At 38.0% G+C, this 15,758-nt stretch overlaps 1 protein-coding gene across 2 annotated transcripts; it reads right to left on the bottom strand.

Moving 5' to 3' along the window:
• Window positions 1–5,475: 5,475 nt before the first annotated feature.
• Window positions 5,476–15,533, bottom strand: LOC123868407 (WASH complex subunit 5). Of its 2 annotated transcripts, none has more exons than XM_045910922.1 (12): window positions 15,307–15,533; window positions 14,312–14,414; window positions 13,388–13,579; window positions 12,375–12,586; window positions 10,826–12,243; window positions 10,228–10,487; window positions 10,017–10,144; window positions 9,494–9,731; window positions 8,617–8,774; window positions 7,549–7,775; window positions 6,233–6,383; window positions 5,476–6,065 (listed from the first exon to the last, which is right to left on the bottom strand). In XM_045910922.1, the coding sequence occupies exons 2-12, from the start codon at window positions 14,369–14,371 to the stop codon at window positions 5,924–5,926; spliced, it is 3,186 nt and encodes a 1,061-aa protein (XP_045766878.1). In that variant the 5' UTR covers window positions 14,372–14,414; window positions 15,307–15,533; the 3' UTR covers window positions 5,476–5,923. The 2 variants fall into 2 exon arrangements, with proteins under 2 accessions (XP_045766878.1, XP_045766877.1); XM_045910921.1 differs by lacking the exon at window positions 15,307–15,533 and adding an exon at window positions 14,996–15,295.
• Between the last annotated feature and the right edge of the window lie 225 nt (window positions 15,534–15,758).

The raw sequence follows: 15,758 nt of genomic DNA, 5'->3' as shown, positions 1-15,758 counted from the left end.
GGTATCATCGGAAGTCACTGTTGGAACTCGGAGACGAATAGAGCTAGGTGTTTCGAGTTTGGGCTCATTTTCTTAGTCATGAAGAGATCTTACCTCCGGATTTGTGGAGTGACCTGATGGTATACCTCGGAAGTCACTATTGGAACTCGGAGACGAATAGAGCTAGGTGTTTCGAGTTTGGGCTCATTTTCTTAGTCATGATGAGATCTTACCTCCGGATTTGTGGAGTGACCTGATGGTATACCTCGGAAGTCACTATTGGAACTCGGAGACGAATAGAGCTAGGTGTTTCGAGTTTGGGCTCATTTTCTTAGTCATGATGAGATCTTACCTCCGGATTTGTGGAGTGACCTGATGGTATACCTCGAAAGGCACTATTGGAACTCGGAGACGAATAGAGCTAGGTGTTTCGAGTTTGGGCTCATTTTATTAGTCATGATGAGATCTTACCTCCGGATTTGTGGAGTGACCTGATGGTATACCTCGGAAGTCACTATTGGAACTCGGAGACGAATAGAGCTAGGTGTTTCGAGTTTGGGCTCATTTTCTTAGTCATGATGAGATCTTACCTCCGGATTTGTGGAGTGACCTGATGGTATACTTTGGAAGTCACTATTGGAACTCGAAGACGAATAGAGCTAGGTGTTTCGAGTTTGGACTCATTTTCTTAGTCATGATGAGATCTTACCTCCGGATTTGTGGAGTGACCTGATGGTATCATCGGAAGTCACTATTGGAACTCGAAAACGAATAGAGCTAGGTGTTTCGAGTTTGGGCTCATTTTCTTAGTCATGATGAGATCTTACCTCCGGATTTGTGGAGTGACCTGATGGTATATCTAGGAAGTCACTATTGGAACTCGGAGACGAATAGAGCTAGGTGTTTCGAGTTTGGGCTCATTTTCTTAGTCATGATGAGATCTTACCTCCGGATTTGTGGAGTGACCTGATGGTATACCTCGGAAGCCACTATTGGAACTCGGAGACGAATAGAGCTAGGTTTTTCGAGTTTGAGCTCATTTTCTTAGTCATGATGAGATCTTACCACCGGATTTGTGGAGTGACCTGATGGTATACCTCGGAAGTCACTATTGGAACTCGGAGACGAATAGAGCTAGGTGTTTCGAGTTTGGGCTCGTTTTGTTAGTTATGACGAGATTATACCTTGAAACTTGTTGGAGTGCTCTGAAGGTATACTTCAAAAGCCACTATTGGACTTTCGAGTCGAGTAGAGTTAGATGTTATGAGTTTGAGCTCGTTTTGTAAGTTCCAATAGTGACTTCCGAGGTATACCATCAGGTCACTCCACAAATCCGGAGGTAAGATCTCATCATGACTAAGAAAATGAGCCCGAACTCGAAACACCTAGCTTTATTCGTCTCCGAGTTCCAATAGTGACATCCGAGGTATACCATCAGGTCACTTCACGAATCCGGAGGTAACATCTCATCATGACTAAGAAAATGAGCCCAAACTCGAAACACCTAGCTCTATTCGTCTCCGAGTTCCAATAGTGACTTCCGAGGTATACCATCAGGTCACTCCACAAATCCGGAGGTAATATCTCATCATGACTAAGAAAATGAGCTCAAACTCGAAAAACCTAGCTCTATTCGTCTCCAAGTTCCAATAGTGGCTTCCGAGGTATACTATCAGGTCACTCCACAAATCCGGAGGTAAGATCTCGTCATGACTAAGAAAATGAGCCCAAACTCGAAACACCTAGCTCTATTCGTCTCCGAGTTCCAATAGTGACTTCCGAGGTATACCATCAGGTCACTCCACAAATCTGGAGGTAAGATCTCATCATGACTAAGAAAATGAGCCCGAACTCGAAACAGCTAGCTCTATTCGTCTCCGAGTTCCAATAGTGACTTCCGAGGTATACCATCAGGTCACTTCACAAATCCGGAGGTAAGATCTCATCATGACTAAGAAAATGAGCCCAAACTCGAAACACCTAGCTCTATTCGTCTCCGAGTTCCAATAGTGACTTCCGAGGTATACCATCAGGTCACTCCACAAATCCGGAGGTAAGATCTCATCATGACTAAGAAAATGAGCCCAAACTCGAAACACCTAGCTCTATTCGTCTCCGAGTTCCAATAGTGACTTCCGAGGTATACCATCAGGTCACTCCACAAATCCGGAGGTAAGATCTCATCATGACTAAGAAATTGAGCCCAAACTCGAAACACCTAGCTCTATTCGTCTCCGAGTTCCAATAGTGGCTTCCGAGGTATACTATCAGGTCACTCCACAAACCCGGAGGTAAGATCTCATCATGACTAAGAAAATGAGCCCAAACTCGAAACACCTAGCTCTATTCGTCTCCGAGTTCCAATAGTGACTTCCGAGGTATACCATCAGGTCACTCCACAAATATGGAGGTAAGATCTCATCATGACTAAGAAAATGAGCCCGAACTCGAAACAGCTAGCTCTATTCGTCTCCGAGTTCCAATAGTGACTTCCGAGGTATACCATCAGGTCACTTCACAAATCCGGAGGTAACATCTCATCATGACTAAGAAAATGAGCCCAAACTCGAAACACCTAGCTCTATTCGTCTCCGAGTTCCAATAGTGACTTCCGAGGTATACCATCAGGTCACTCCACAAATCCGGAGGTAAGATCTCATCATGACTAAGAAAATGAGCCCAAACTCGAAACACCTAGCTCTATTCGTCTCCGAGTTCCAATAGTGACTTCCGAGGTGTACCATCAGGTCACTCCACAAATCCGGAAGTAATATCTCATCATGACTAACAAAATGAGCCCGAACTCGAAACAGCTAGCTCTATTCGTCTCCGAGTTCCAATAGTGACTTCCGAGGTATACCATCAGGTCACTCCACAAATCCGGAGGTAAGATCTTATCATGACTAAGAAAATGAGCCCAAACTCGAAACACCTAGCTCTATTCGTCTCCGAGTTCCAATAGGGACTTCCGAGGTATACCATCAGGTCACTCCACAAATCCGGAGGTAAGATCTCATCATGACTAAGAAAATGAGCCCAAACTCGAAACACCTAGCTCTATTCGTCTCCGAGTTCCAATAGTGACTTCCAAGGTATACCATCAGGTCACTCCACAAATCCGGAGGTAAGATCTCATCATTACTAAGAAAATGAGCCCAAACTCGAAACACCTAGCTCTATTCGTCTCCGAGTTCCAATAGTGACTTCCAAGGTATACCATCAGGTCACTCCACAAATCCGGAGGTAAGATCTCATCATTACTAAGAAAATGAGCCCAAACTCGAAACACCTAGCTCTATTCGTCTCCGAGTTCCAATAGTGACTTCCGAGGTATACCATCAGGTCACTCCACAAATCCGGAGGTAAGATCTCATCATGACTAAGAAAATGAGCCCAAACTCGAAACACCTAGCTCTATTCGTCTCCGAGTTCCAATAGTGACTTCCAAGGTATACCATCAGGTCACTCCACAAATCCGGAGGTAAGATCTCATCATTACTAAGAAAATGAGCCCAAACTCGAAACACCTAGCTCTATTCGTCTCCGAGTTCCAATAGTGACTTCCGAGGTATACCATCAGGTCACTCCACAAATCCGGAGGTAAGATCTCATCATTACTAAGAAAATGAGCCCAAACTCGAAACACCTAGCTCTATTCGTCTCCGAGTTCCAATAGTGACTTCCGAGGTATACCATCAGGTCACTCCACAAATCCGGAGGTAAGATCTCATCATGACTAAGAAAATGAGCCCAAACTCGAAACACCTAGCTCTATTCGTCTCCGAGTTCCAATAGTGACTTCCAAGGTATACCATCAGGTCACTCCACAAATCCGGAGGTAAGATCTCATCATTACTAAGAAAATGAGCCCAAACTCGAAACACCTAGCTCTATTCGTCTCCGAGTTCCAATAGTGACTTCCGAGGTATACCATCAGGTCACTCCACAAATCCGGAGGTAAGATCTCATCATGACTAAGAAAATGAGCCCAAACTCGAAACACCTAGCTCTATTCGTCTCCGAGTTCCAATAGTGACTTCCGAGGTATACCATCAGGTCACTCCACAAATCCGGAGGTAAGATCTCATCATGTCTAAGAAAATGAGCCCAAACTCGAAACACCTAGCTCTATTCGTCTCCGAGTTCCAATAGTGACTTCCGAGGTATACCATCAGGTCACTCCACAAATCCGGAGGTAAGATCTCATCATGACTAAGAAAATGAGCCCAAACTCGAAACACCTAGCTCTATTCGTCTCCGAGTTCCAATAGTGACTTTCGAGGTATACCATCAGGTCACTCCACAAATCCGGAGGTAAGATCTCGTCATGACTAAGAAAATGAGCCCAAACTCGAAACACCTAGCTCTATTCGTCTCCGAGTTCCAATAGTGACTTTCGAGGTATACCATCAGGTCACTCCACAAATCCGGAGGTAAGATCTCGTCATGACTAAGAAAACGAGCCCAAACTGGACACATCTAGTTCTTCTAGTCTTCAAGTTCCTGTCGCAGCCTTCGAAGTTCACTATCAGATCACTATCATGCTCAAGAAAAAAATCCAGCTAACGATAAAATGTGATAATAGGTACATAATATTATCATTATTATCTTACCTTGCCAAAATATCAGCACAATCACGGAATAAGTACCTATAAATATCAGTTAGAGTTTTGTCGAACTATTTTGTGTTCGTACAGCGATCTTTTCCACATCAAAAAATTATAGCAACCGACGCAGAGACCACCCACGAAGGCGGCTGGCCGCTGACTGATATAATTTTGAAATCATACCATTGCCTGCCCAATATCAAAATAACCCTTAGTGCACTGTATTAAGGTTTGCGGTTGAAGCAAAATACGTGAAAAATTTATACACGATGTTTTTATTTATTTTTATACTATTATTAATATAATAATCTCACATTTTGAGGTGCACATTATGTGCTAACGGAAAATATTTATTAGAAGAATAAAATCCGTACGTAAACTGAGAAAAATGTACCTAAACTTGACCCTAAATCGTTAATTCTGCGTGGAAGAGGTGAAGGAAAATCGTTCTTATAGTATCAAAATTAATGATTTTATCAAAAAATTACTCGATCTCTGGAGATAAAGGACCAATCTATTTTTAGCAATCTGTAGTTCCAATTTACTTAGTATATTTTAGCCACAAAGCGTACCGAAAATCTATACAAGTGTGCAAATACGTCCTTAAAGAATCACGGCGAACATTTTTAACGTACAGAGTACGTACTACACGCCTCGCGCCTGAGCGTCCGTGGCTATATAAAGCCCGAAAAGTCACTATTCCACGCGAACGAAGTCGCGGGCACAGATAGTTTATAATAAATTTAAGTCTATACTAATATTAAAAAGGGGTAAAGTAAGTTTTTTTGTAGGAAGTAATCTCTGGAACTACTGAACCGATTTTGAAAATTCTTTCACCAGTAGAAAGCTACATTGTTCTTGAGTGACATAATATTGTATAATTTTTTTAAAATTAGAGATCCCCACAAAAATTGTAATAAGCTACCCGTGTGAAGCCGGGGCAGATCGCTAGGTATAGATATGTACTTATAAACTTATAAATGAAATACAAGTTATGATTTTAATAAAAATATATTCTATATTTTAAAAAAATTTCATTCTTAATTACATTAATTATACATCTGTAAAACTTAATATGTATTGTACATAGTAATATTACACATCAACACTTTATACACGCGAACAGATTAAACCCTCTAATGTCCCGCCAAGGACAGCGCTATTCGTAAATCGAGCGGGACAAGGACGTTTTACTGAATACTACAGCTAGGGTAGGGTGTAACCTTGATATACGCGTAACCTTACGTTACTGGCGAATAAGGAAAGAGGGTCGCTTCTTTACATAATAGTAGTAATAATAAAATTAGTAGATGAGTATTCTTTGGTAATATCGCGTTTTATTTTTGTGGAACTTGAGTTAACAAAACCATTGGTAATTTGTCTTCAATTTTACAGAAAGAATAACTAAATGTTTCACAAAAGAGTTGCAACACTCTAATTATAAGTATGCCTTCATAAGTCGATTCTGCAGATTTTAATCTGAAAAATAAATTTTTATATAAAGCTTACACCTGTCTATTAAAAAATTAGGGACTTGATATAAATAATAAATAATTTTGCTTAAAAGATGCAATATTTAAAAACATATTATGAACAGACGTAATCAAAAGCTTTATAATAAAATTGGTTTAAATATAAATACTAACTTGTTCATAGTCACAACTTTAGCATATTTACAAAGATAGTTGATAAAGATTTCAACACTTTCTGTCTTTGACTGGCGAAGCAATGTATAAATGCCAATCAAAAGTGGATAACCATCAACATTTTCTCCTGGTTTTTTGGTTATTAAATCACCTGTAAATAAATACATAAAAAATTAACACTGATAGGTAGATAGCGTGAACTTGCTGTCGGGTGTACCGAAATAGCATAAATAAATAAATGTACATGTGGTGCCCACACTGGTGGTGGGCCTAAACTTCAGGTTTCTGTTTGAAAATTAAAAGACCGGACAAGTGCGAGTCAGACTCGCGCACTGAGGGTTCCGTACTCGAGTATTTTATCCGATTTTTTCGATTCCGACATTTTGCACGATAAATCAAAATCTATTATGCATAAAAATAAATAAAAATCTGTTTTAGAATATACAGGTAAAGCTCTTTCATATTATACCCCACTTGGTATAGTTATCTTACTTTGAAAATTGAAACACATTTTAATTTTTTTTCTGTGATGTAACCACAAATTCACGGTTTTCGGATTTATTCCTTTATAGCACAAGATAAGACCTACCCTACCTGCCAAATTTCATGATTCTAGGTCAAAGGGAAGTACCCTATAGGTTTCTTGACTGACAAGACGGACGGACAAACAGACAGACAACCAAGCGATCCTATAAGGGTTCCGTTTTTCCTTTTGAGTTACGGAACCCTAAAAACTTCATAAATGATTGGCTTCAATATTAACTTTCATCTCCTATTTAACCAGCAAAAAATTCATCTTGTTTGTATAGTTTTGCCTCCATCTCTGCCATACTATCAGTGCCAACTGCCAGCCAATGCATCCAGCATGAGCAGTAATTTTTAAATGAATCAACAAATAATTGTCAATTTTTTGAACCCATACATATTATTATCCACACTTCCATCCTAATATTATAAATACGAAAGTGTGTCTATCTGTCTTTTGCTAGCTTTTCACGGCCCAACAGTTTAACCGATTTTGATGAAAGGTACAGAGTTAGCTTAAATCCGGGGGACGGACCATATAGGCCATCTTTATTCCGAAAAATCAATGAGTTTCCACGGGACTTTTAGAGGCCTATCCGTTTAAACGATTTATGTAAAATTTGATTTGGATGTAGCTTGCGTCACGGAAATATGCATAGGAAACTTTTTATCCCGGAAAATCATAAAATTCCCATGGGATTTTTTAAAACCTAAATCCACGCGGACGAAGCACCGAACATATAAAAAATCACATTAAAAAATCTGAAATCAAAAATGAAAACTGTAGGTACCTGTAGTTAAACATATTTGCAATCTGGATAGTTGTGAAAATAAAACGACTGCCATCAGGCGTCCCATATCTGAGTTTACAAATTCATGGCAATTTTTCACGTAAGTCTTTTCAAAAGGCTCATTTATTCCACATCGAACCAAATATTCCTCTAAGCCGCGCAACAGTTCTAATGGAACTGATTTGGTTTCCGTTTTAGTACTCTTTTTAATTTCATTTAGTAGAGACCTAAAATAGAAATAAGTTTTGTTAGCTCCCTATTGGAAATACTTAAACATTTTGGTCTTCCTATAATAATCACTACGCAATATCATTTAAAATCTCTTGCCGCGCTGAGGTAGTGTTTGTTGTGGGTAATCTCTGAAAGAGCAATCGCCGAGTTTCTTGCTGGTTCTTCTCGGTAGGAACTGCATTCTGAACCAGTAGTAAATTATTTTGACGATTCAAAAGCACTTTACTGATTTACCACCTGTATGATGTTAGACTAAAGTCTGAAAGAATCGTTCCATAGCGTACGATTCGTAATGCTACGCGTTCAAAGGCGGTGAAGGGGTCGCTAGTAGTATAAAACAACCATCAGCGTCTAACGACCTCCCAGGACATACAGGACCCCTTCCAGGTAAAATTTTAGACTGCAGTGCTGTGCAACCTGAATTGTACTTTAAATAATAAAAATATTTTTTATTCAATTAAACTTTTACAAGTACTTTTGAATCGTCAAATGCATCTACCGCTGGTTCGGAATGCCAAGTTGTCTACAAGAGCCAGCAAGAAACTCGACGGTTGTTTTTTTCAAAGATTTGATACAATATTATGCCATGTATAAAAGTAATTGCTGTTCCGCGCATAGCTAGCACGAGCTGCGGGTCAAATCCACGCGCTTTTATCTTTTACATAATCTTTACTGCGCCATAACAAGAATCGCTAATTACTTAAACGTTTTTGAAGATAAGCCTTCTGTACCTGAAAGGTTACTTCTGCGGTTGGTTTCGATAAGGTAGCAAAAGTACGTAATATGGAGTACGGACAAAACATTTTAGCCATAGCTAGGACATAAGGAACAACTTACTCATTCATGGTACGCAAAGAAGCTTCTAAATGTGCGGAGTCAAATTTGCAGCTCGTATTTAGCTGATAAGCGATGTGTTTCCGCAGAATTTGTAGAGTGCCTATAACAACTATCAAATCTGACAGTTGCTGGTATGTCTTGTGCCCTTTAGCAATGACCTGTTGATCACCAAAAAAGTAATAATTTAAAAATAGTATTAACCATATTAATAAAAAGTCCGAGTCCACCGACGAGTGGCTAGTAGCCTAGTGGTTAAGACATCGGCCTCCAAATCGGGGGGTGCGGGTGTGAACCCAAGCATGTGCCTCTGACTTTTCGGATTGTGCATTCTAAGCAATTCACTGTCACCTACTTTAACAGTGAAGGAAAACATCATGAACAAACCTGCGTGCCTGAGAGTTCTCCATTATGTTCTCAAAACTATGAAGTCTGCCAATCTGCAATGGCCAGCGTGGTAGACTATGGCCAAAACCTTCTCATTCAGAGAGGAACCCGTGTTCAGTGGAGAGCCGGCGATTGGTTGATCATGATTCTTGATGATGATACTAATAAACAATATAAATGTGAAAGCGTTTGGCGAATTATATCGATTTTAACGTGCTACAAAGATAGCTTGGATCCCGGAAAAGGACATCTAAGGCTATTTTTTACCTCGAAATATCTTATAATTGGGACTTTGAAAGGCCCAGCCATTTAACCTATTTCGACAAGATTTAGTAGGTGCAGATACTTGCATCCCGAAGATGGACATAGGGTACTTTTTATCCTGGAAAATCAAAGAGATCTAGGCGGACAAAGTCGGGGGCATCGTCTATTTTTTGATAATAATTAGAATACAATCATAAACTATGTCAACATTTAAATTTTAAAAACATACCTGTTCCAAATCCTTTACATCAGTGTTGCCAATCGAAATTTTGTCTGGATAAGTTCTGAAGATATTCTGAACTTGCTGCAACTGGTTTTTTATCATGTAACCATAAAGAGTGTCTAAACCATGTAGACCAAGCACGCCGATCGCGTCGTTTAGTTTGGCAAATGTTTTCGTGTTTATGACTTCGCTATGGCTTTTAGCGTCAAACCAGGCTGCTGATATGTTTATGTAAATGCACATTCTGGAATTACCAAACACATCAAAATGGATTGCTAAAAAGGCGGCCTTATCACTATAATTGACCGCGACGAGCATATGATTTTATTGTAACATACAAAATACTTAATACTTATCTATTCCAAAATGAAAGATCCATAGTAGAACGAGAGTAACAGGCAGATAGGTAATATTTATACAAAATCGGTGCAATGTGTGAACAGCGCAACGACATCTTCTAAGTAACTATTGATTTGCGAACAAACAAAATATGCAATAAGGTATAATTGAGGAAAAAACTTATTTTTACCTTGCATCTGTTATTTGAACGATCTGTCGCGCAAGACTTCCCATGAAACTAGCCGACGGTCCATACAAACTAACGCCTTTTCGTACACTGATTTCTTTCGCTACACTTTGATTGATGATTGCAGACACCTGTGTAACACACCATTAATGTTATTTTAGTTTTTGAACACATTTTCTGATTTCATGACTGAGAATTGTATTGAATGTCTTGCCTGTTTTTGCCAAATTCTTAGGCCATGAATGTTTATGTAATCTTGAATATATTCCAAGGATCTCTTATAACCGTCCATACTTTCAGCTAGTTTTTGGAGGCGAGGCAACAAATTGTTTGCCTTCCTCACCTGTGGCTCAATGAATTCAAAGAACTTCTTACTGATATGCCCGTCTAGTTCTCTAAGTAAACCTTCTTCCAGTAACTCTGCGGGATCTACTCTTATCACTCCAACTAATGTTGATCTCATATCCAAAATGCCTGTAAACAGTAAAAAAACAACGCATTGGCGGTTCCTTTGGTCTTGCAAATGTTCATGGATGGTGGTAACAGCTTTAATTTCTCTTTATGTGCACTCATTTATGCTAATATTAAATGCGAAAATGTGTCTGTCTATCTGTTACTTTTTCACGGCTCTTCCGTTTAAGTGATTTAGAAGGATAGCATTCATCGCGGACACGAACCTTGGCTACATTTTATTCCGAAAAATCAAAGAATTACCAGAGTATTAAAAAAATTTAGTAATCAATAAATGAAGAACAACGAAAATACCTCAAAATACCAATGTCAGGTTTTGATAAAAGGATTAACCATCTTACCTGTTGTGAATGTTGAAGCAGAGTGTGTGAGCTTAGCAACTTCCATTCTATGTTCCATCTGAGCATACTCTCTCAATTTCTCTTTCTCTATTCTCGTCGGTACTTCTTTAATTGTCCAAGTTTGAAGGTCTATTATCTTTTCGACAATATTAAAAACCATTTCTGGGATAATTTGCAATACTTTTTGAATATACTTGATCAGTTCGCTGCTGTAATACTGTGAAACTGATACTAGATCATCACTTTGCGCCTGATTAATCCGTAGCAAGGGTATTTCCATAGCACTAGCTAACTTCAGAAATAGCGCGCGAAGTCTACTTGTGACTGCTGGGTTCTCTTTAATGCTGTCTTGCATGTACTTCGTGTACAAGTCGATGGTGCACCAGGCGTAACTAAAGTCCGCTACAGTTTCCAATGTCACCAGAGAATCTTCTTTTAATGAAGCAGCTCTCAGAACATTTTTCAATGCATCTTTACTGTCACAAAGAAACTGAACCACAGTTGAAGTACTTTTTATACTGTGAAATTCTTCCACATTATCCAACACTTGAAGAAGTTGAGTCACCTTTTTTACAGTTTTTGGTGTGATAGGTTCATTGAGTGATGAAATCTGTTTTGCTATGTTGCCAAACCAAAGCTTCAATTGCTCATTTTCAACTACTTTTGTATATGGATTCGATCCCGAAAATAATTCAGATAGATTATTGATTGCCTCCAAAGCGAGCTCTTTGTTTTTATTCCAAGTATCACTTCTAGAATCGAGCAGCTTCCTCAAAAACTCTCTAACTTTTAACTCTAACTCTGCCGTACTTATCAGGAGTTCGAGAATTTTGAGTGGGTCATAGCTGGATTCTTTTGTAACTAAGTCCTTTAGTTGTTTACTCTTTTTGTTGTTATCAAAAAATATTACATCACTGTTGTGCAACAGTAACCAGCGCAGAACATGATTTGAATTCAAAATTACATTTAAGATTTTGCTTATATTGTCTAGGACAAATTCATCAGTGAATGTGCCTTCCTTCAATAGTAAATGGGTCTTATTTATAAGCAACTGTACTGAGTTGCCGCGTTTTGCATAAATCTCCTTGACCATTTTGGTGTTACAAGTATTGCTGAGTGAATTTTTGGCCGCTTTAAAGTTTTCCCAGTAATCAACTAAATTCATGGTAACACCCATGTAAATTGGTATAATCCAGTTACATGGGAAAAACTTATCTACAATCTCTCTCATTTTTGATGTATCACTATGCAAATAGTGAGGGGTAAAAAATAAGCAGACGACCAGCATACTGGCCTGAGTGGCGAGAGCAGACGCCTGGTGCTCGGGAATAGTATAAACAGCTAGCTGGTTGTATATATCCTCAGATCTCAACTTCCCTACAACCTTCTCCATAAAATCTGGATGGATTGGAACGCGACTGAAATAAAATAACACATTAATATTGCTTTCTGTTTCTACCAATTCAATTATTTGAATTCACACTTCCGAAAAAAATATCATGTACATGCTTTTTGTTCAATAAAAGATAACTAGGATAATCATAAATACCTAAAATATTCAACGGGATAATCGGAAGGTCTTTTCGCCTGTTGCTGGTTATAGCCGGTGTCTCTCAGTAGCTTGCAAACATCGTCTACATTTGACTGAGACTGACTTGTGCTGTATCGGTAAAATGCAACTAGCAGCCTTTCCCTCACATATCCAGGTATGTACAGGTCACACAGCAGAAGCATAGCACCATACAAATATAAGGATTCACACTGTAAATATGGCAAATTGGGAACATTATTGGGAACATTGCTTGATTTACTCACGAAAAAACCCGCCAGTGCCAGTCAGACTCGCCGACCGTTCGCGGTTCCGTACTCAGGTATTTTCCCGACATATTTGTAAAACTTTTATGCATAAAAATAAATAAAAATCTATTTTAGAATGTACAGGTAAAGCCCTTTCATATGATACCCCACTTAGTATAGTTATCTTACTTTGAAAAGTTGAAACACATCTTAATTTTTTTTGGTGATGTAACCACAAATTGACGGGTTTCGGATTTTCCCTTTATTCATAAGACCTACCTACCTGCCAAATTTCATGATTCTAGTTCAACGGGAAGTACCTACCCTATAAGTTTTCTTGACAGACACGACAGAAGTACAGACAGACAGCCAACAAAGTGATCCTATAAGGTTTCTATTTTCCTTTTGAGGTACGGAACCCTAATGTGTTTTTGAACAAATGGTTTATAAACCACATCATAGATGGCGCTGTCCGGTCATTAACTTGCACGTAGCATAAGTCACGGTGGGCTAGGTGTGGGATTAAAGTCTTATTTCTTGTACAATGGTACGGAACCCTTTGTGTGCGAGTCCGACTCGAACTTGACCGATTTTTTGGAGTTAAAAGTAATTTTGACCAGATAGTTTCGACTGTAGCATACATATATTTTCCAAATAGGCTATCATGTGTTAGATATAAGAAGTGACTGTTAGAAATGAGAATTTACATACAACTGTTCTCTATTAATTAGGCAATCAATAGGCATCATAAGTCAGGTCACATACCAACAGTTGTTTGCCCTCAATATCTTTCATTACTGTTTCAATAGTTTGTTGTATGAAAGCTCCATCGTGTAATTGTTCTACAAATGTATTCAGATCTACAATATACTGATAGATATTTTCAAAGAGTAAGTAAAACCGAGTTATGAGTTCAAGGTATTTTTCTTTTAAGTCATCATCTAATTCTTGTAGTTTCTGTAATAAAAGTACATATTCATATCAAGATCTACAAATGAGAGAATTCTATCCTGACCCTTATTTTCAATACTGGGATTAAAAAAAGACAATCTGAGATTTTGAATTGCAAGAAAAATCGCAAAAACTGTGTAAAAAAATTACGGTTTTAGTTTTTTCTTAATAGACAAAGCAATCAAGTACCCTCATTGGTTAAAATTCTATGAAAAGGTAAAGTAAAACATAATATACAAAAATTATTATAACTAATCATACTAACATTTACTTCTTCTTTCTTTTTAAATTGTGAAGATAATATTATACTCTAAGAAATAGCATTGCATGAGTATTTATGTATAGGTACTTCTATTGTTATATTATAAAAAATAAAATATTTGAAATTGTCTGTCCATCTGTTTCCTACTACAGACCATCTACTTAGCTAATCTTGACAAAATTTGGTATAGAGAAGTTTAGTTTGGAGAGGGTTGGTGTGGTGGAGAGGAAGTTTGCCATCTCAGAAATGGACATAGGCTATTTTTTATCCTGAAAAGTTCCCATGTCAATAAACAAACTGGTTTTAAATTATAGCCCAGTTGGAACCTTATAGATTAAATTCTTTCTTAATAATTTTAGAAAAGTCACTGACACATTTTAAAATGAGATTGAAATAGGCCTGGATTTCCAGAATTTGGGATTGAATCCTCTGTCTATAATGTTATTTAAAAAAATTGTTTAAGTTAATAAACTTACTGTACTTGCGCTGATCTTCTTTTCTTGAACTTCTGATACTTTAAAATAACTAAAGTCCATGATGACATCTTGATAATTTTGTTGAATCTCTCTACTTTCTAACCTGAAAGAAAAATTTATTTATTTATCCATCTTTATTGCTTAATACTATGAAAAATAATAAAATACAGGATATACTTAAAAACAAAGGGTAACCTCACTATGGTTGACCTGGCAACCCATACTTATTACTAAATACATGAAATCCATACTAATATTATAAATAAATGCAAGTGTGTCTGTCTGTCTGCTACGTTTTCACGGCCCAACCGCTGAACCAATTTTAATAAATTTTGGTACAGACTTGGGGTACATCCCGAGGAAGGACATAGGCTACCTGGAAAATCAAAGAGTTCCTATAGGATTTTAAAAAAACGAAATCCACGCGGGCGAAGCCGCGGGCATCCTCTAGTATTTAATAATTTTACTATAGTTTTTGGTAAAAAGAACTGCAGACTTTTTTTTTTTAATAGTACTGTATATCAACTAACTGTAGCATAGCAACAAATTGTTTCTTAAATACGGCTCCGTTTATACCCTTTGGGAACGGAACCCTAAAAACATAATTTAATTGCTTAAAAAAAATTCTTTGAAGCTTTACTAAAAACTTTAATAGGTAACAATAAATACCTTAAAAGTACTTACAAAAACACTTTGGGAATGTGGTCTTTTAGCCTTAATATTTCAGCCAATATAGCATTTCCATGAGAAACAAGTTTTAGTAAATTTTGAGCACAAAGATTATCTTCTGCTAAGAATACCCGCATGTTATTGAAAATTACTATTACTAATTAATAATGCAAATTTAGCTGATATTACAAAATAAAAACAAAAATAGGAATTTATTTATCAAAAAATGTATTATTGTTATCTATCTTTTTTACTGGCTTTATGGCTCTGGGTTCATCTTTTATCATCACAAATTATTAATAGAGAGAGTAGGTAGTATATCAGACCAGACCAAAAACTAAGGTATGAAGGTACAAAACTATTGTATATCTGGCGGATCCCCGTGCGTGCGTCCAACAGCAAACAGCATGCTTGTGGATGGGTGCATCTAAGACCAAATGGGTGTTTGCATATGTTGCCCAAAGTTGTACAATGTGCTTGGGAGCGCTTGCTGTTCAATCCGAGTGGCAGGCAAGACCAGGCAAGATAAGCCGAACATGAGTCAAAAAACTAAAAAGTACTCTACGGTGTTTGCCGATGATTGCAAGCGCTTCACGCTTATGGCAAACAACAAAAACCCATCCACACGCTTGCCGTGCCGTTTGTCACAAACGTCTGACACGTCCATAATATTTTTGTTTGTCGTACAAGCGTCTGGTGCCAAATGCTCGTGATAAACAGCAAACAGCAAGCGTGTGGACAGGTATTTGTGTATGTTTGCCAGTGCTTTGGGGCGTTC

This window comes from Maniola jurtina, chromosome 9 (genome assembly GCF_905333055.1).
Source record: "Maniola jurtina chromosome 9, ilManJurt1.1, whole genome shotgun sequence".
Lineage (NCBI taxonomy): Eukaryota > Metazoa > Arthropoda > Insecta > Lepidoptera > Nymphalidae > Maniola > Maniola jurtina.
This window is presented reverse-complemented; position numbering and strand designations above follow the sequence as displayed.

Excerpts from the sequence above, each read along its gene's own strand:
- LOC123868407 (XM_045910921.1), bottom strand. The coding sequence starts at position 15,117 with ATGCGGGTATTCTTAGCAGAAGATAATCTTTGTGCTCAAAATTTACTA. Across the intron at positions 9,732-10,016 it reads GTTCAAATAACAGATGCAAG|AATGTGCATTTACATAAACA; the intron begins GTAAAAATAAGT and ends TGGTAATTCCAG. Across the intron at positions 6,384-7,548 it reads GCAAATATGTTTAACTACAG|GTGATTTAATAACCAAAAAA; the intron begins GTACCTACAGTT and ends ATTTATTTACAG.